Source organism: Tachysurus fulvidraco, chromosome 6 (genome assembly GCF_022655615.1).
Source record: "Tachysurus fulvidraco isolate hzauxx_2018 chromosome 6, HZAU_PFXX_2.0, whole genome shotgun sequence".
In the NCBI taxonomy this organism is placed as follows: domain Eukaryota; kingdom Metazoa; phylum Chordata; class Actinopteri; order Siluriformes; family Bagridae; genus Tachysurus; species Tachysurus fulvidraco.
Window position 1 is genome coordinate 27,221,043 of NC_062523.1, and position 22,129 is coordinate 27,243,171.

Here is a 22,129-nt window from a genome sequence, read left to right on the forward strand (position 1 = left end):
CTCATTCACTCACACAGCCACTCACTCACTCACTCATTCACTCACACAGCCACTCACTTACTCACTCATTCACTGACACAGCCACTCACTCACTCACTCATTCACTCACACAGCCACTCACTTACTCACTCATTCACTGACACAGCCACTCACTCACTCACTCACTCATTCACTCACACAGCCACTCACTCACTCATTCACTCACACAGCCATTCACTCACTCATTCAGCCACTCACTCACTCACTCACTCATTCACTCACACAGCCACTCACTCACCCACTCACTCATTCACTCACACAGCCACTCACTTACTCACTCATTCACTGTCACAGCCACTCACTTACTCACTCATTCAATGACACAGCCACTCACTCACTCATTCACTCACACAGCCACTCACTCACTCATTCAGCCACTCACTCACTCACTCATTCACTCACACAGCCACTCACTCACCCACTCACTCATTCACTCACACAGCCACTCACTTACTCACTCATTCACTGTCACAGCCACTCACTCACTCATTCACTCACACAGCCACTCACTCACTCACTCAACCACTCATTCACTCACACAGCTACTCACTCACTCAGCCACTCACTCAGCCACTCACTCACTCACTCACTCACTCACTCACTCACTCACTCACACAGCCACTCACTCACTCACTCATTCACTCACACAGCCACTCACTTACTCACTCATTCACTGACACAGCCACTCACTCACTCACTCATTCACTCACACAGCCACTCACTCACTCACTCACTTACTCATTCAGCCACTCACTCACTCACTCATTCACTCACACAGCCACTCACTCACTCAATCACTCACACAGCCACTCACTCACTCACTCACTCACTCCCTCACTCATTCACTCACACAGCCACTCACTCACTCAGCCACTCACTCACTCACTCACTCATTCACTGACTCACCCACTCACTCATTCACTCACACAGCCACTCACTCACCCACTCACTCATTCACTCACACAGCCACTCACTTACTCACTCATTCACTGACACAGCCACTCACTCACTCATTCACTCACACAGCCACTCACTCACTCATTCAGCCACTCACTCACTCACTCATTCACTCACACAGCCACTCACTTACTCACTCATTCACTGTCACAGCCACTCACTCACTCATTCACTCACACAGCCACTCACTCACTCACTCAACCACTCATTCACTCACACAGCTACTCACTCACTCAGCCACTCACTCAGCCACTCACTCAGCCACTCACTCACTCACTCACTCACTCACTCACTCACACAGCCACTCACTCACTCACTCATTCACTCACACAGCCACTCACTTACTCACTCATTCACTGACACAGCCACTCACTCACTCACTCATTCACTCACACAGCCACTCACTCACTCACTCACTCACTCATTCAGCCACTCACTCACTCACTCATTCACTCACACAGCCACTCACTCACTCAATCACTCACACAGCCACTCACTCACTCACTCACTCCCTCACTCATTCACTCACACAGCCACTCACTCACTCAGCCACTCACTCACTCACTCACTCATTCACTGACTCACCCACTCACTCATTCACTCACACAGCCACTCACTCACCCACTCACTCATTCACTCACACAGCCACTCACTTACTCACTCATTCACTGACACAGCCACTCACTCACTCATTCACTCACACAGCCACTCACTCACTCATTCAGCCACTCACTCACTCACTCATTCACTCACACAGCCACTCACTCACCCACTCACTCACACAGCCACTCACTTACTCACTCATTCACTGCCACAGCCACTCACTCACTCACTCACTCACTCACTCACTCACTCAACCACTCATTCAGCCACTCACTCACTCACTCATTCACTCACACAGCCACTCACTCACTCACTCATTCACTCACACAGCTACTCACTCACTCATTCACTCACACAGCCACTCACTCACTCACTCACTCACTCATTCACTCACACAGCCACTCACTCACTCACTCACTCATTCAGCCACTCACACAGCCACTCACTCACTCACTCAACCACTCACACAGCCACTCACTCACTCACTCACTCAACCACTCACATAGCCACTCACTCACTTACTAACTCACACAGTCACATACTCAATCACTCACTCACTCACCCATTTACTCACACAGCCACTCACTCACTCACACAGCCACTCAATTACTCACACCATGACTCAATAACTTACTCACTCACACAGTCAAACACTCACTCACTCACTCACTCACTCACTCACACAGCCACACTCCATAACTCAATCACCTATTCACACAATGGCTCATTCATTTACTCACTCACACAGTCACACACTCAATCACTCACTCACTCAATATCTCACTTACTCACTCACTCACTCACTCACTCACTCAATGTCTCCCTCACACAGCACACACTCACCCAGTGATTCATTGACTCACTCTTACACACACACACACACACACGCACACGCACACACACACACACACACACACACACACACACACACACACTCACTCACTCACTCACTCACTCACTCACTCAATGACTCATTTACTCACACACATACAGTCACACACTCGCTCACTCATTCCCTTAATGACTCATTAACTTCCTTACTAAATGAAACATTTACTCACTCACTCACTGACTCATTCACAAGCACTCAACGACCCATTCACCAACAAGGCCCACAGAGAAAGATTTTCCACAGCAGCAACCTCCAGCAGCAATAGGATTGTATAAGGCTTAAGTTGTGAAAACAGAATAATAAAACTCAAATGATAGCACATCATATATAAATTATAAATAATAAAATATTGATGGCATTCATAGAATAGTTAGATCTGTTCCACTAATTTTACTGGGATTATTGTTATTTCTTACTTTATAGCTTTGTCAAAGAAGCACAATGTCTGGTCATTTGTGGACTTCTGTGCAAGTTATTAAACTGTTAGCACAGGTATAGTCTACTTAAATATTATGGTCATGTGGCCTACTAATGATTGAGTAATTTCTGTAACCTTAAGCCTTACAGAAAGTGATTATAATAAACAGCAGCTCCAAATAATCTGTTTGTAGTGAAATGAAGAGTATGTAGTATGAATGGAAATTCTAATATGATAAACCATTGTGTAGACACTCACATCTCTGTGGTTTAAACAGAGATTGCTTATCACATATCACTGAATAACAATTACTACATTGTAGCTGCTCTTGTAGGTGAATGAACACAAACTTCTACAGCTACTTACTTTACTTTATAGACCCAAAGCGGGAAATTCTTTTCCACAACACTGCACTTGTTTGACCCCGTACGCAGGATAGTTTCAAATGAAAGGGGTTTAATAAATAATAAAGACAAACAGTAAAAGACGATAACTAAAACAATATGAGTGACAACACTTAACTAATGATGCCATCGGCAAAGACAATGAGACACGATTAGGAACAGGTGTGGAGACAGGGAGGAGCAGATAAAGGCGGGCACACACACGTGACGAGGAACACAAACAAAGGCACATGGCCAAAAGTCCAGACAGAGTACTGACAAATACACACATGTCAGGAAACATTCGAAATAACACTCAGCGATGTCTGTTGTTAAGGTACTTACTGACTGAGGGAATCAGGCTTCTCTGCTAGAACATCGAGTGAAAGCCTCCCAGAAGAGTGGAGCTCATTATAACAGTGAGGAATAATAAATCTGGAATGAGATGAGTGTGATGGACAGGTGTACACATAATTTAGGCCATATGGCCATGGATTCAGAGCGTATCCCAGGGACATCGAGTGTAAGGTGGAAATGCCCAGGATAAAAACACTAGTCCATCACAGGGCTGACCATTTATCTTGTATTTAAACTAAACAATTAAGTTTCCCTTTTACATTTGCAAAACCTAAATATTAAGTATATAGCTTCTGTTTTTAATATTTTGTACACAAGCCTCTACTTCATAACTACACCCTGATGCGTTTTTGATACAATATATTATGTTATATGATCTGTGACTTATCCTCATTCATTTATCCATTTTTTACACCACTTATCCTACTGGGTTGTGGGGAACCCGGAGTCTATCCCAGGAGACTCAGGGCACAAGGAAGTGTACACCCTGCAGAGACAGTTTAGAGATGAGCATATAATGCATGTCTTTGGACTGGGTAAGAATTCAGAGAACCGAGAGGAACCCCACACATATATGGCAGAGGCAGGAATCAAACCCCTGAAGGTTTGAGGCAAATGGTGGTGCCATTGTGCCATGTGCCATGTCACTATGCCCTATTACTTAGCTTCAAATTATTTAAAAAAATTAAATGTATCTGTCACCATTTGCTGTTTCTTTTTTAACTTATTAAATCTGAAATGTCACCACACAGTTCAAACCTCTGTGCATTTTGTATTAATTTATTAATTTGTAAATTATTTGTCATTTCTATTATTCCTGCCTCAATAAGACTATTGAAACTATTATATGAGGATGGTCAAAAATTAAAAAATATCATTTGGAAGAATTTCCTTCTTGACCAGGTAGTGGATTTTCATTTCTATAGAATGTACTGTGCTGCTGGAATGGAACAAAAAATAAAACTGACATCAAAATATTTTTGCTGCCCAAGATTTTTTTTTACTTTTTTCACCTGACCTAAATTCACACAGGCTGTTTTTAAAAACAGTTCTACTGATAGAACTTTTAGAAACACATCACCTGTTATACGTAACTAAATGACACAGACACACCGCAGACACTTTTGACTTTTCAGACAAAAGCATGTCACTCATGAAATATGATCAAAGGTAAAGAGAAGAATGATAAAATTTGCTGTCTGATTCACAAAAACACTAGAACGTGTCTAATCACCAAGCACTTCAACATTCAATGAATAAAACCTCAGAAAGAAGCAGAAGTGGCCACTTTATTTACTACGTGTTCTGCTGAAAGTCAATCTGGTGACATTTGCATTGATTGAATTAGAAGAAATGGGTTGTGGAGCTGCAGAAAATGATGGTGTAATTAAATTGGCGGCAGAATTTAATTTGATTGAATCTGAATTTGATTAAAAACATATTAAACAACATATTAAACAGCTGTTATTCTATAGTGAGGAGCTGTTTCAGGAAATACAATGAGCACATGAGCAGGTCATATAATGTTCAGCTACATTCTGATCATTAAGCCAAAAGCCTTAGCCACTTGAGCTACTCCCCTCCTTCCGAGATGATATGAGGAAACCTTGAGAGGAACCAGGCTCAGAAGGGATCCCATCTTATAGAGTGCGTGAGAGAGTGCATGAGAGAGAGAGAGAGAGTGTGTGAGAGAGTGCATGAGAGAGAGAGAGAGGTATAATTGTAATCAGGTGATGGAAAATGTAAATTATGTGCAAAGTGCAGACAGGGACTGAGGCAAGACTAGCTATGACAGCATAAATAAAAGGCTAGAGCCAGAAACAGACAGATATGAGAGTTTTTGGTGAACTGGGATGTCTGGATGCTGTCGGCTTACCATCCTCGTAAGTCGCTAAGGTTTGCAGACTGTGGAGTACTGAATTGCTTAACATCTCAGGAAGCCCAGGAAGGGCTTCCTGAGATGTTAAGCAATTCAGTACTCCACAGTCTGCAAACCTTAGCGACTTACGAGGATGGTAAGATCTGCTCCTTAACCTAATAAAAGCTATTCTACAAAGCTAAACAAATGTGTTTTTAGCCTAAAACACTTTAAGTTAAATGCATTAAGTGCTTTATATGTTATTAATTGTATTTAGATAAAAGATAGGGGTGATATGTTCATATCTTCTGGTTCTAGTTAGGACTCTAGCAGCTGCATTCTGGACTAACTGGAGCTTGTTTATGCTCCTACTGGAACATCCAGACAGTAAACATTAAATTAATCCAACCTACAGGGTAACAAATGCATGAACTAATGTTTCTGCATAGTGTAATGACATCATATTTCTTATCTTAGCAATATTTCTGAGATCAAAGAAGACTACCCTTGTTATATAATTTGTGATCTTCAAATGAGAGACCAGTATAAACGATCACACCGGAGTTACTCTGTAATCGGTGAGTTTACTTCTGGCTGCCTGTGGACCTAGTTAAAGCACTTCTGACTTGTCTGAGTTAAGCAGGAGGAAGTTACTAAGCATCAACATGTACTGTACTTCACAAAACGAGGCGGTAACTAAACTGTCTTGAGATGGTTCTGCTTTTTATTACGTGACGGCAAGACAGCAGGACACCAATGATCACCCTGAGCTGCCATAATCGAGGCTTCACCTTGAAAGCCCTCAGTGTGTAGGGCGAAGCCTGCAGAGAGAGGCTACAAGTTTTAAGAACACCAAAAAAAACGAAATACCAGTTAAGACTGTTTTATTAAAGCCACAAGAGGACAATAGTACAAAACCCAGTTCACCTGAAAACTTGATGAAAACATATTATATATGCTTTCATATATGCTTTCTGTATAAAAAGTCTGCAACAGAGATTTGTAATAAATTACACTGTTTTCTGGATTTTCTTATATTTCTATTGCATAACAGATTTTACAATCCATCATTCAGTTTAAACTTATGAGTTCTTTCAGGAATCATCTTCATCAAAGCAAATGAACATGTAGGGACAACGTTCCAAAAATGTGGAGGTTTTAGAAGAAATCTGCCGCTGTAGCTCTTTTATTGGCTACAGATTTCTTTACACTCGTGACTGGAGATGGCAAAGGTGACTTCAGAACTCCTGAAATGGGCATCTTTTTAGGATCGAATGCCACACGGGACGACCCAACAGGACTCACCAACAAGCTTCTGTCTGTCTTCCTGAATTCTGCAAATCAAAAAATGAAAAAAAAAGTAAGATGATCATAAAGATTTTAACAGAGGCTTAGATCTTAATTTCATCTTTATAATCTGCAACACGTCCTTTAATCTGACTAAGTTGAATAAAGTTACACAGCCAGCAGCTCCTGTGCCTATTCATCATAGTGCAATGGAAACATGTGGCTTTATCAACTGGACAGACGTTGTTGCATACTAGAGCCACAATAATAAATACAACATAAATAAATAATCACTACTGTGTAACAAAGCCAATCACAGGCCTCCTGTGTGAAGACACTTCAGTCTGGCCTTGTACAAATGCAATTACGGGAGGCAGGATTTTGCTGACATGCCTTAACCCTACTGTTTTCCTTTCCTGAATTCCTATGCAAATTAGGAGCGCCGAGTCAACTTGACCTTGTCTGTTTTGCCTGCTTATAAAAAATTAAGTATATATGATCTAACTTGTTATAGTTATACACACACACACACACACACACACACACACACACACACACACACACACACACACACACACACTATAGAGGCACAAAAGTTGATGCACAATTACAGGCTGGTATATTTCAAAGCCAGGAGATTGTTTTGAAACCATTTTGACCATTTTTAATGTCAAATTTACTTGAATACTTATAAATCAAAAAGTATACAATTATCACCATTCTGTGTGATCAGCCTTACATTTGAGAACATTTTACACTTGTAATGTCTATTTTGCCCAACAGATGTCATCTGATCACAGACACTGACACAGGAGAAGAGAAGAGGATTGCCCCCAGCTGGGCAAATACATATAACAAGTGTGAAATATTTTTGGAGGCCCAATGAAATGCCCAATGCTTTTGTGTGTGTATGTGTGTGTGTGTGTGTGTGTGTGTGAAGCTTGTTGGTAGAGAAGATTTTGCCCCCAGCTGGACAAATGCATACAAGTGTGAGATATTTACAAATGAGTAGCTTTTGTTTTTTTCTGGAGGCCTAATGAATTGCAATGCCCAATGCTTGTGGGTGTGCGCATGTGTATGTAGCATCATTTCGGTAGATCATATTTTGCCCTCTGCTAGGCAAAGGCATATCAAAAGTGTGAAATATTTACAAATATGTAGCTTTTTTTCTGGAGACCTAACGAAATGCAATGCCCTATTTGTGTGAGTGTTTGTGTGTGTTAGTGGACATTTTATGTGTGCATTTTTGTGTCTGTATGTATGTTCATTGTGCTGAAAAGGGCAAGTGTGACCTATTGCCCCACTAAATGTGGCCGGGTCCAAATGACCCTGGAGGATCCAAAATGCAAAGTACGTAGTGGTCCGAACACTGATGCCTCTTTTCCACCAAAAAGAACTGGGTGCTGGTTCAGAGCTAGCGCTGGTTCAAAGTTGGTTCCACTGGTGAACCTTCTAAGAACCGGTTAGCCTTTCCACCGGCTAAAGAGCCATCACAGCGCTGAGTGTGACGTCACTGTATACGTGTCACGTGTCCCAGCAACGTTAGCGCAGAAGCGGCAAACACAAACACATCAACAATGGCGGATGTTGCTTTACTGTTAATGCTCATGGCTTTGCGACCTACATCGGCATCCAAACGCGGCGGATAAAACGTGTACGTGCAGCTCCATGTAATCTGTATAAACGGAGGTTGTAATCGATAAAGTACATAACGTTATTTTATCATTAACACAGAAAAAAGTTAGCCTTAGCATGTAGCTAACTACTATCAAGTGTGCTCATAATGTATATCACGGTAAAGTAAAAGTACATTAGTATACTTAAGGTACATTAACAAATGTGCTAACAGTAGCCCCGCCCACAGCTCCTGACACAAGCGGTTCTTAAGTCTAGACCAGCAACGTTTTGGTGCTACCTAAAGAACCACTTTTCCTGGTTCAGAGCCGGTGCTTTGGCGGTCGAAACAGAAAGAACTGGTTCTAAATTAGGCTCTGGCTAAGGTTAAGCTTATATACTGAAAAGCCAGTTTCAGATTACTCAGTGAAGGTGCATTGGCTTCTGGATACAGGCTCTAAACAGGTATGTAAAGGCATTTTTTTTGTACCCATTATTGACCGACAACAAAGTTTTATTTATGTGTAGTTTGATGCTCATACTGTAGAAATCCTTGTAGCAAATACAGAGATTGTCAGTATAAAGATAGACAACACCACTGTTGATTGTGTTAGTGTGTGTGTAAAGCCTGCCCTGACTTTAAAATGTCTAATGGATAAAAGATTGGAGGAAAAATGGGCAGTGCTAAAAAAGCATTTAGTTCAAGTCTTTTAAATGCCACACTTCCATGTTGATTCATGTGATTTTTCTAAATCTACTACAATATATTACTACATTACTGTACTACTGATGGCTCAAGTCAGGATTAGTGTGATATGATTAGGACAAATGTGATTCTTGCATCAAGACTAGAGGAGAACCATTGTTCTACTGTGTCCCAGACACAACTTAGTGAAATAATTGTTGTTGAGCTTTGTCATCTTGAACATTTTAGAAAAACATGCTCTATATCTTTATACATCAGTGTGGAGTGTGGTTAATATTAAACACAATAATCAGTAAATACATTTATTTAATTACATTTTCAAGATCATTTAACATGGTACCAGCACCAGCAACTTACCAGTGGTTTTATTGTTCTTCAGCCCAAAGGTCACTTTCTTAGTTTCTGACTTTGGAGTTTGGAATTTATGCTAAAAAGGTTTTAAAAATAGAATAAAACATTAAGATTAATAAATGCACAAATACATAATTAAGATAATTGGCCAACTTTGATAAATTAAAAAGAAAATTTGTATGCTTATTAGAAATCCAAATATTAAAAACAATTTAAAAAAAAATCTGTAATTAATGTCTGTGTTAAAGTGAAGTATGGAGTGTCACTGAGTACAGATTAATTATATATTATATATATTATATTAACAGATGATTTGGTCGCAGGAATGAAAGAGGTGGTCATGTCCTTGGTAATGTCCTTGATATGTGAATCTGTTCTTTCTCAGTGACTGGAGCTTTTTTCTGGTATATTGTTTTATTTAATGAGATGAACTTGCTTAAATATGGAAATCATTCTGTTTTAACAGCAATGTTTATGCTTAAGTATATTAAATCTTTTATATACAAATTCTCTGAAAATATTTTTTATTTACTTATACAAGCAAATGTATAATGGCTGGCAAATTAGTAAGGAAAAACGTAACAGACGGGGTGGTGCGATGGTTTGTGGTGCGATAAGGCCTGGCAAAAAGCTTTCAGGACAGCTGATCTTCCGGCCTAAAGAAATTCTCCTTGCTGTATTTTTAATTCTCGTTTACTTGTCTGAAACCTCACAGGGTATAAAAACTGGGTACCTTGAAGCTGGTCTGAGGTGTGCTGACTTTTGGTTTGGTTCTACAGAAGAGTGGAGTGGGAGGCTTTATTGGACCCTGAAAGGAGACAAAGTTAGATTTGGGTGTGGATTTTTCCATCTTCCGCTTCTTGGGGGTTACTAATGTGGAAAGCTCAATGCCCTGTTGACAATAAACAAAGAAAATGACCATCACAAAAATGCATGTGAGGTAAGAAGCAAGAGACAAAAAAATAAAAATAAATCTACAAACTTACACTGACTTTAACTTTCTTTCCACTCAGCTCTTCTGCAGGTCCATTACTCTGAGACATTTCTGCCTGATCTGTCCATAGTTTCCTTTTCTTCTTGCCCCTTTTCATTGGGATGAAGGACGTCTTTACATCAGGTGTGCAGATCCTGCTGTCTGATGGCAGAGTATCCGACACTTCTGTTCTTATTTTCTCCTTTACAGTCGGAACGGATTCTTCTCTTGCTTCTGCAGACTGACTTTCTTGTTTCTTCTGGATTTTCTTCTTTTTGTGTGGTGTGCGTGTCTGTTTTGTAGAAGTAGCTTCTGCCGCAGGTTGTTCTTTAGCTTCAAGCGTAGACTCTTCATTTGAAGAAGATTGTTTCTTTTTCTTACCTTTCTTCACTTTGGATTGAGGACATTCATCAGTGATATTTTTAGGTGTAGTAGTAATGTGTGCACTGTCGGAGGACACCTCAGGGTCTCTGACATCAAGATCTACCTGATATTTGCTCCCAGTTACCTCTGTTGCCTTCTTCATCTTCATGCTTTTCTTGGTCTTCACCATTGGAGCTTTTGATGACTGAGATTCAGCACATGGAACTTCATCGGCAGGTGTTGCTATATCTTTTACCACAACCGCACTACTGTCTTGTGATGTGGAGTCAACTTCTTTGCCTTCCTGTGAGCTGAGCCTCTTGCTCTTGACCTTTTTCTTCCTGGTGGTACTTGCGTTCAGTTCACACAGTGTTACTCTGTCTTCCTCGGATGTAGGATGTAGGATGTTGATACAGTTCTCCAATACAGCAGGAGATTTAAACTCTACTCCAAGATTCTTTAAGCTAGACTTCGTTCTTTTCACCTTCTTTGGTTGGAGGGTGCTTGTCCCCAGTTGGCTTTGTGTTGCATTGTTGTCGCTGTCCTCTTTCTGTGGCATGATCTCATCACCAGCAATGTCTTCTTTAGGCAGACTTTGGACTGCTACTACTTCTCCAACTTCTTGTAAGCTTGAACACAGTTTCTTGCTTTTCCTCCTCTTTTTCTTCATGGTACTGGCCTCTACCTCACCAGGATCATCATGCTTTTCCATAACCCCCCTACCTGTTTCTGTGCCCGTTTTGTCTTCTCCCACATTCAACTTCTTTTTCTTGTTTTTCTTTTTAGTGTTCTCCTGTGTATGAGAAATCCCACATTCAGCCTCTGCAGCTTCCACAGGATGTTCTACAACTGACGTCATTTCAGGCTTCTGCCCTAACGCTTTTAATTTTGTGCTGGTTTGAGTGTTCCCAAATCCTTTCAAACTATTCTTCTTCATCGCCACTTCGTAACTGTTGCTCTTGTTTTCTCCATCAGATTCCTGAAATTCCTGTGATACTTCGCTCTCAGTGTACTGTGAGATGGTCTTCACCTTTTTACTTTTCCTCTTCTTCTTGACATTGATGCCGGCTTCCAGGTCTTGTGAGTCTGATTCTTTGAGAACCACTCTCTCTTTTTCCATAGCTTCTGTGGTATTGTTCAATGAGCCGGTTTGCGGTGAATTGCTTGGATTTTGTTTATCTTGACAAGCTGCTGAATACAGGGAGAGATCATGGAGCATTAAATTAATAGCGCTAAAAGACTTTTTTTTAAAAAAGAACATTTTCAATCACAGCATTTCAACACAAAGGTTATAGAAAAGTCACTGTGGTGCAAGCATCATGACCAACAGCTCAGCTGTGTTAATGACCTTTGTGAGATCAGAGCCTGTGTATATGGAAATTTCAGTTTTTCCACTGTACATTAGATGAGAGCCTGGATTTCCCTTTTCTTTGAAGCTGAAAGGCTTGAAAATGTGAATTAATTGAAAAGAAATATCAATTAAGTAGATTAAATGTTTCAGAATCAGAGAATCATTGGTGTATTTGTTCTTTATAAAAGCAAAGGTTTCTGGTCCAACTCAGCATTTAATATCATGTTATTCTAAATAGAAAAGTAGCCAGTGTAAAAGACAAGGCTATAAAATAGACAGTTTCTTGAAATAGTTAATTGCTAGATTGCTAACTAAATGTATTTATTTCTGTTCAGTGAACATAATGCATGGTGGTTATGTGCCATTTCATTTGGAAACTGTATTAATATCAGTTATTAAACTAACTGCATACAGAAATGTAGACAATAAAAAAAACAAAACTAATTGAACCAATCTGCCCACTAAGTGATCAGTCACAGATGAGGCTTCATTAAATGCGAAGATTGACATTTACAACAGATAAAATAAAAGAAAGACGATTTCCCAGGCCATCACAATTTAATATCAGTCTTTCCTCTGATAAAGACTCAAAATTTACTCAGTTAAAGCTGACCTTTGCGCTTCTTAGCCACAGGTTCGTCCCCAGTTGTGAGCCTCTCGTTTTTTGTCTTCTTCCTCTTCTTTTTCAACACTTTTTTATCTGATGTGTCGCTCACCTCACCTTTATCACTCTCTTTTCGGTTGAAAATCCCTGTGCACAATAATATGGTCCAATATAGTGGTGAGAATTTATTCATTATGAAGGTATAATGTAAATGACAGAATAAACGGTAAAGTGAAATATCTGATTTGTTAAATAAAAAAAGAAAAACGTTGCACTTCTAAACAAATGTAACAGATCCAAGATATTATTTACTCACCTTCATTTAAAGCACGAAAACTTCATTTGCAAGCATATAAAAAGAGAAGGAACACAACAGGCTGTAAATAACTGCACTAGAAACAAGTGTTTATACAGTAGACTGTTACACAGCAACTACTGAATTAAGTGCTTACGCATTCACAAAGCTGTACATCCGTTTGCGGTTGGTGTTCCGTGTAGTCAAGCGGCTACCGAACTCAAAAAGGCAAGCAGCTACTGCACCGTAGTCAAACTGCAATACAAGGGAAAAAAGTGACCATTCTTCCCATCTTGGTTTCATGCTGCTGCTTGAGGATGAAGATGTTTACGTCTCATATGCACTCACCTGTAGAACAGGACCGACACCGTCATCATTGCCAGAGTCCATGCTGTACAAATCCTGCTCCTCTTTAATTCCCTTGCTATTTTCCTTTACCTCAGAGATGCCTGGAAACAAAAACAAAAAAACAATCCGGGGTAAAAACTGTTCTTATAACAATAAAAAAAATTACATACAAAGCATGACTGACACTGAAATCTGAACTAATGTGACAGAGCTGAAATTACTGAGAAACTACTTTTAGTGCACCGGCCACCAGGTTAGGGATCCACCTGAGTCACTAAATGAACTCGTGTGCTGGTTCAGAGCTAGTGCTGGTTCAAAGTTGGTTCCACTGGTAAGCCTTCTAAAAATCTCTCATGACTTTTCGAACCTACATTGGCATCCAAATGCAGAAATTCCCGATTTAAAATTATTCAAAAATGGTGCTAACGACATTCTCTTTTGTCTTGTTGGTCACAGTAGCCCCGCCAACAGCCCCTGACACAAGTGGTTCTTAAGTCTAGACCAGCAACGTTTTGGTGCTACTTAAGAACCACTTTTCCTGGTTCAGAGCCGGTGCTTTGGGTATCGAAAAAGAAAGAACTGATTTTAAATTAGCCTCTGGCTCTGAACCAGCACTCAAACTGCCTCGGCGGAAAAGGGGCATGCGTCTCCTGAAAAAAAAATCCTTTGAATATAAAATTAAATCAATGTTTAATGTTTTTGTAAACAGTATTACATTTAAGGCACCACTTAAGTCTGCGCTTCCAGTGAAAAGTGTCTTAGGGGAATTACAACAGCTTGTATAAATATCTGTATACCCAAACATTAGATTATAACTAGTTTATAAACGATTTCTCTCCACTTATTTCAAAAGTTGAATAGTAAACAAGAACATTTACACAAATAAATAAAAGAAAACAAAAAAAAATCACCAAACAAATAACTTCATTGGTCTTTCAAAGTATTCAGCGGGCAGTAAATCAATGCATATTTCACCAGTCCCTGCTTACGAAGGGCTCAAGTTCTTAATAGGGTTTAAATCTGGTGAGGAAGAAGGCCAGGTCATTATCTGCCCAAAACCTGCCTGATAATTATTCACCTGTTAAATTTAAAATAGGTTACATCACACTTGCTTGGAACCCAAAAGCCAAATAGCAGATGGTAGTTGATAGTAGTTTAATCCACCCACCATTGACCCTCTTCACTTTAGTCTTCTTGGGTACTTGGTTTTTCAGCTCCTCTTCCTCCTCCCCAGAAGCCTGACCAGAGTCTGAATCATCTACTCCTCCCTGCTGAAGCTCCCTTATCAGGTCTTCAATGGCAAAAGGTGCATGATCCAAAATAGTTCTGAAGATGTTCTTAGAGATGAGAGCCAACAGCAAGTCACTGCAACACAGCACCATGTACAACCACGTTTTATAAACACTGAGTTCACTCAGTATTTGGGGTTAAAACGTGAAAAATGGAAAAAAAAATTGATAAATGGTAGGTATCAAAATGCACATCGCAATGAAGTGACTCACTCTTTGGTCTTGGCCATGGCTTGGAAAAAGGGGTGGATGAAAGTCAGGTTCTGTTCTGCTGTCAGCTGCAGGAGAGGAACAGCCCAGTAACGTCAGATCAAATGTTTTAGTTAAATTTGCAAAAGCCAAGCAGTACACACAGTACTCCATTTATAAAACTTCTGATTCAGTTTTCATTTCAGTATCTTTTTCTGGTGCGTGAAGTGCAATTAAGGGCCAATTACAGATTATAATACTTTTTTTCCAGGCAGTTAATGTTTTTCTTTAATGTCGACTTTAGACAAAGACTTCGGTGTTGTCAGGAAAGAAACAGACTGTTTCTCTGAATCATATGGGTCAGATTTTCTGATCATTATTTATCCTTGTAGACTGTCACGAAACATGCACTTCTTTTCATCAAGGGCCTCCCAGGGCCACAGTGAATTAGCTGAGGTGTGTACAATTAACAGAATATATTTCCTGCTGATTTGATTATCAAGTGACCACGTGTCTAAAGCCTGACTGGGAATAAACTGGAGTTCAACACTCACATACACAAAGAAGCTGCATTAGAGTAAATACATTTCTGTAGAGAAATAAAATCAAGTAAAAATTAATAAGGGGTCCTCAGTAGGTCTTACCTCAGTAGTGCCGACCTGAGCCAACTCAGTCATATAGAGGTCCAGGACATGCATAAGCAGTCCTTTTGGGACATGCTCAGTGTTCTGCAAAAGCTGCTTGGTGAAGACGTGTAAAAACTGATTCACCATACTGGAGAGAGAGAGAGAGAGAGAGAGAGAGAGAGAGAGAGAGAGAGAGGGGATCTCAGCATCTTAAAGCACAGAATATCCAAAAATATCAAATCAAAGCACAAAAAAGTGATAAGTGATACCTGGGCTCCCATTTCCTCCTCTTCAGCACCTCGAAAGCTTGTCTGAACATGAAGCGAACCAGCTTTCAGAAAAAGGGGAGATGCAGAAATCACATCAACATAAACTTCATATATTTTGGACATTTCCCAGGTGCGCTCATTGCCTCAGGCTGGGGGTGGTCATAATGTAATAGCTCATCGGTGTGTGTGTGTGTGTGTGTGTGTGTATAATATAGAATATTTTATATTATTATGTGCAGTAGCTGCAGATCATGGTGCTGTATACTGTATATACACCCCAATGACCGGATTTCGGTCAGTAGAATGTCCGGTGTCAGAATGGGAAAAGCTGGTAATTTATCAGAGTCTGATGAAGGACAAATTGTGATTGCACGAAACGTTAAACCTTAATAGCACAATACCTGACAACCTGAGACAAGGAAATGTACAGTTTGGGTAAATTTTTGCCTGAGTGTCCATTGTGTAATTATGTTGGCTTTGTAGAAGCCAACATTCTGTTTTCCTATTTAAGCTTAGGCAAAAATTTATCAAGACTAACTCCTCCTAGGGCTTTCGAGCCACATGCACAAAATTAGATATGTTGTAGACCCTGGTCTGAAGTTTGTTGTTATTACTTTTCTAAGCAAACCGAGTACCGGTACTTCCGGTACCTGGTCTCAAAGTGCCCCCCCCCAGACTCCCATTATAAACTTGAGGTTTCTAACTCAGCAAGCTTTCGAACTATCTACACCAAACTTGGCCAGCTCCTTTAGGGTGATACTCTGAACAAAGTTTTAAATCTGTGTACCAACTGGCCTTTCGGTTGTCCTGCAGCCCTGCCCCCAATATATGAAAAAGCAAAAATCTTTTTACAACATGGACATGTGACATATCAAAACACTCAGAACAATGTGGGGAACTTCCTCAGGCATTTGGATGACATCACATACTCGTCTCCACTTGCCTCCAAATGTTTTGGCACCCTAGATTTCTGTCCACTTGCCTCCAAACGTAACACTGTTCCTTATGTCCACTTGCCTCCAATAAACACCGGCCTTTGCGAATCCTTTTTTTTTTCATGACAAACTTTACAAATCTAGCTTGAGTTGAGATGTTAAATTTATTAGGATTGCATGACCTTTTTTTTCCAACCAGCAATGGGGATACAAAAATATTTACCGCAAGTTCTCTCTTACACAATGAAGTATAAACAAAGCAAAAAAATCAGTGCAGTAACTGTGCAAAATGTACATTTTGTTCTACACATCACGTTATTGTTAAAACACACTTGTGTGATTGGGTGCTGAAGCAGTGTGTGCCCTTTAACAGACGCTTTAAGCAGCTTTAAACATAAACAACAAACAAACCAAGTAACTAATCAATGCTTCCAGGTTTTTGTGCTCGATTATAATTTATCATTGCACTGACCTGGTAAAACTTGTCCAAACGCAGATTGTCGATGCCATTCCACTCTCTCTTTACAGTCTGGAGAAATGTTGTGAAATACAGCAGCTCTACATTTGGAGAAAGAGCTGAAATGAATAACTGAACTTTGTCTCATTATTAATTTAAACTAAATAAAGATGATACATTATTTGTGTTTCTTAAATAAGATCAGAATTCACTTCTTATTTTCTACTGTTACTATTTTTTACTGTTTATACTAATCATCTAAATAAAACATTCATCAAATTAGGCAATTCAAAGGTTTGGTTTTTATACAATAAGACATTATATACAGAAAAAGTTTCTGTTATCAAATTGTTGCGATGCCATTTATTTCTTTGAAACACACGTTGTAACAATGCTAAAGACGATATAAAGTATACAGCTTTCATAAAGACATAATGACATATCATAGCACATCAAATAAGTATTTTGAGATAAAGGACTTTAAGAAAAGTCACTTACGGGTGTCAGTGGTGTGGAAGCTGTGAATCAGGCCGGAGAGTTTGTGTGAAATTTCCTCCTGACACCAAAGACAAGCATGATCACGTTAATGTGTTATAGTAGGACCCAGACATGAATAATCAATCACACTGTAACTCATTCTACTGCGCTCTGGGATATTGTTTATATTCTCAACTCAATTTCAAATCAATTTATTTCTTTAGTGTTTTTAACACCTGACATTGTCTCAAACAGCTTTACAGAAGCATAGAAACAGAATGAAAAGTTTACAGTTTTAAAAGTACAGTATAGCTGTAATATCTATCCCTAATGAGCTTTAGTTTTCTGTTTTCTTTATATACAAGACTGCTTACATGTACAGATATGACTAATAACCTAAGATTGCCTATGATCATCAATACAGTGTCCTGCGTGTCCAACCATCAGGGCTTGAATCCATTTCAGACTGTTTTGGCAGAAGGAACTGTGAGTGTGTGATGTTGACAAACTGTACAATATGAGGTCACGTTCCATAATAATAATAATAATAATAATGTTAACAACAACAGCATCTAAAGTCTTATCCAATTGAGCCACCATTTAACAAGCAGGTTTGTGTGTGTGTGATCAGGAATACCCAAAGGGTTTCAGTCTACTCGTGTTTCTTATCCTGAAGCACGGAGATCTAAAGGGAGACACGTTCATCACTGTTTCCTTCCAGGGAAAGAGTTTTACCTGCTGAAGAAGCTTGTCCTGCATCCACAGGCAGTAGAAAAGCCCCTTCCAGATCTTCAGTAAGTCTTCACTCGTAAAACCACCTAAAAGTGTAAAATGTTAAAAGAACATATCGGTGATCTGGTTAATAAACACACCAGCCCTGAAATACATCATCCAAAATCTTAACTCCACATGCATTAAACAGACGATTCATTGTTTTTTTATTATTATTATTTATGCCCAGGTTTAGTTAGTTAGCATGAAGCTAAAGGCACCACGTTTCCCACGTGCTGCTAACGACGCTGTTTAACAAATTTACCTTCTGCTTTTTGAGACCGGAGACGTATGTACGTCCTGAGCGTCTTTAAGGCTTTAGTCCTGATGGGTTTTTCGTTTGATGCCAGTCTCTGAGCGAGAATAATCTCTGGCTCCTGTGATACTTGTGCCATGGTTAATACTTTTTCACGTGGACTACATCTGCGTCGCCTTCACTTTTCCTACCCGTATTCTACAAACCACGCCCCTTTACTGTGATTGGTCAACTATTTCACACACCGTGAACTGATTAGTCAGAGCATCGAGATGGAATGAAGCATTGGACAACCCTGAATACAGGTGGGATTTGTTGTCAAAATGTGGGTGGAAACAATAACTTTCCAAAAAAAAATTCAACCCGCCTGTCGCTACTCGATCTGTACCAGCAACACGATCGGTTCCGCGCATGTGCGAAATGACGTCACTTCCTGTCATCGCCGGATACTAACGCTATCCTTACCGTTGTCATAGCACTTTATTTGCAAGTCTTATTATTTGCAACTCTTATTTGTCTGCCTTTCAATAGTTTACATTTACAAAAACTGATTTATTCATAAATTAATTTGTTCCCTCCCTCCCTCACGGAAAATAAAACAAAAATAAAAACTGCCCTCAAAAGGGTCATGTGTGATGAATTCTCTGAGACAAAGGATGATTTTATGTTTATTTTTCAATGTCAAGAGGACATGGAAACATTTTTGTCCTACTGCATTGATAAAAAAGGCTTAAAGGTCAATGCCATGTTCAGTGAGTGAGTGAGTGAGTGAGTGTGAGGGAGGGAGGGAGGGAACAAATTAATTTATGAATAAATCAGTTGAATAAATCAGTTTAGTCCTGTGTTTTTGTAAATGTAAACGCACACATCTGTATTTCCCAAATTATGTGTAACATGTAAACTATAGTTTAATTTTACTACATTTTATCATACGTTTTATTTTAGTGATTGTTTAGGACAACAATACCATAAAAACAAGTTAGAGTAAGCAAACTTTCACACAAAACAGACATTAAACGAGCAATACAAATAAAATGCTATGACAACGGTAAGGATAGCGTTAATTTCCGAAACTGCGGTCGGCGATGACAGGAAGTGACGACATTTTGCACATGCGCGGAACCGATCGTGTTGCTGTACGGATCGAGTAGCAACACCGCCTGCGGTTTCTCCGTCGCAGATTGATGACGCATATGACGTCGCTCGGTGACATAGATATATAGATATCTGTGGCTCGGTGATTACTGCGCTCTTGGCAGCAGATGGTGGTGTAATCAAACTTTATTATTAAATCAACAAACGGTGATATTCTCGAACTCACATAAAAAAAATCCCTCCTTTATATTATGACCATTTATTTAGACAAGTGTTTTTCCTTATAAGCTACACTTGTGTTCAGAGCTTACAAGTTGTGAAGACAGGCAAAAGTGACATCTCCAAGCCCAACCATTTTTAGGGTCATGATTGAGGACAATGTCCAGTCCAGAGACAAGCTGTTTCATGTTGAGGTTTTGTTCAAACCGACCATCAAAAATACCTTATCAGCATCAGCATTAGAATGTGGAAGCACTAAAACCAGGGCTGCATGTTCTGAGCAGGTGTTGTCAGTGAACCGGGGCCCTGAGATGGTGCCAGGGGCCCCGGTTCACTGACAACACCTGCTCAGAACATGCAGCTCTGGTTTTAGTGCTTTTTAGTGCCCTGCAGTTTGATAACCACTGGCCTAGACTACTTGTTCTGAGCAGGTGTTGTCAGTGAACCGGGGCCCCCAGTTTGAGAACCACTGGCCTAGACTACTTGTTCTGAGCAGGTGTTGTCAGTGATCAGGCTGTAAAACTGTTGACTAAGTTACAGACCAGGGTTTTTCCTGGGTCAAAATTGGTCTTTGGTGGTGACTGACCGACATGGTCATCTACCCACAGCATAATGTAGTGTCTTGTACCAGTCATTTTAGATTTCATGTCCCAGGCACCCTAAATTTCAACATCTACTCCTCAATTAACCGATGAGCAACCCAGTTTTACACCCACACCTGGCTCCAGAATGTCTGGAGTCTACACAAAGACCATAACCCCATAACCCCATGCGGCTCATTGGGGCCTGCAAACAGAACTCTCTCTCACACACACACACACACACACACACACACACACACACACACACACACACACACACACACACACACACACACACAACACAATGAGACATTCCGTTTACTAATAAAACCCAAGATAAGGTACTCTAAGGTTCTCATTCTTGTAACCCTTTTTGTAATGTGTTTCTTCTTTTAAGGCTTGCCTGACTTAAAAGTATTTGCTCCCTAATTTCCTGACAAGGGTGTATTTTATTCATGTGTCAGAAAACAACATTGTATTTTAAAATCCGTTATACTCTATCATCATATCTTACTGATCATGGCATGTTAATATATATCTGTTCTAATGCCGTATGCCCCTTTAAGGTCTGATGTCAGAATGTATACGAAGCTATCGTTTTCTTTTTTTACTTCCCCAATGAAAGTGCATCTTGTTTTATGTTTCATTTTTGTTTCTTTGCCTTTATCTTTGCCTTGATTAATGATCTATGTATGTAATGTACCGCTGCCTTCATACCGTCATTACCCTTCATGTTTAGTATCCAAATGACCACAAAATGATCAGTTACTCATTTTTCAAGCACTGGTGTATTTTATTTGAGCACGAAAGGTGCCATACCATCTTAATACACCCTGGATCAAACTTTAAAGTCATCTAAAAGTTTGATAGCTAAACCACGCCCACAGACACCTGAAACAAAGGGAGTTTTTCCCTTCAAAATCCTGACCGAAGTATTGGTCATCTCCCCAAAGATGGGTGGAGTTCGCAACCTTTAAATTGTCAGAAACACCACTAATCCGTGGTCAGACTTTTGGAACAGCTTCAAGACGACTCCATCTTCCTTCAACGAAGTTCCAGCAAGCTTCACTTCCAAGAACGACAACTGCTCTGATCTTCAGGAGAACTTGGAAGAACGTCTGACCTCACCCTAACTGACTTTTCAGAGATTTCTCTGTTGCATCCGGACTCTTGTGCAGTAAGCCAATGCAAGTAACCGTTTCCTCTACCAACCAATTTAGATGCGTAATTTTAAGTAGGAATCTTTCATTGAATCTTAAGGTGAATTTAAGTTTCTGTGACGATTTCCCAGTTAGGGTGTGATTTAATTTTGAAGTCTAAGCTTGCCATTCCTTTCCTTCCTTTCTCTAGTTTCTTCTTTCCAGTCTCTTCCTCCCTTTCCCCAATTTTAATTTCTTTTGTTTTATTTTATTTTCATTTCTGTTTTCTCTATTTCTTTTGTTTGTTTGTGTAGTTAGTTTTATGTCGTGTTTGTCTCATTCATTAAATGTCATAATTTTGAGCCACAGGTGATTTGTCTCTGAGTATCGCTCACAAATTAAGGTACCTGCAATATCTGGTCTGAAC

The 22,129-nt window shown here is 39.8% G+C and overlaps 1 protein-coding gene across 8 annotated transcripts; it reads right to left on the reverse strand.

Moving 5' to 3' along the window:
- Nucleotides 1-6,374: 6,374 nt before the first annotated feature.
- Nucleotides 6,375-19,085, reverse strand: LOC113646288 (ribosomal RNA processing protein 1 homolog B-like). Of its 8 annotated transcripts, none has more exons than XM_027152475.2 (16): nucleotides 18,678-19,083; nucleotides 18,377-18,459; nucleotides 17,663-17,720; nucleotides 17,180-17,265; nucleotides 15,773-15,834; nucleotides 15,522-15,651; nucleotides 14,902-14,966; nucleotides 14,568-14,764; nucleotides 13,400-13,500; nucleotides 13,209-13,306; nucleotides 13,073-13,092; nucleotides 12,766-12,903; nucleotides 10,458-11,992; nucleotides 10,199-10,273; nucleotides 9,472-9,541; nucleotides 6,375-6,841 (listed from the first exon to the last, which is right to left on the reverse strand). In XM_027152475.2, exons 1-16 carry the CDS (start codon nucleotides 18,805-18,807, stop codon nucleotides 6,666-6,668), a joined length of 3,024 nt encoding a protein of 1,007 aa, XP_027008276.1. In that variant the 5' UTR covers nucleotides 18,808-19,083; the 3' UTR covers nucleotides 6,375-6,665. The 8 variants fall into 8 exon arrangements, with proteins under 8 accessions (XP_027008276.1, XP_027008275.1, XP_027008274.1 ...); XM_027152474.2 differs by having other exon boundaries at nucleotides 10,452-11,992; XM_027152473.2 differs by having other exon boundaries at nucleotides 10,199-10,357; nucleotides 18,678-19,082.
- Nucleotides 19,086-22,129: the final 3,044 nt, after the last annotated feature.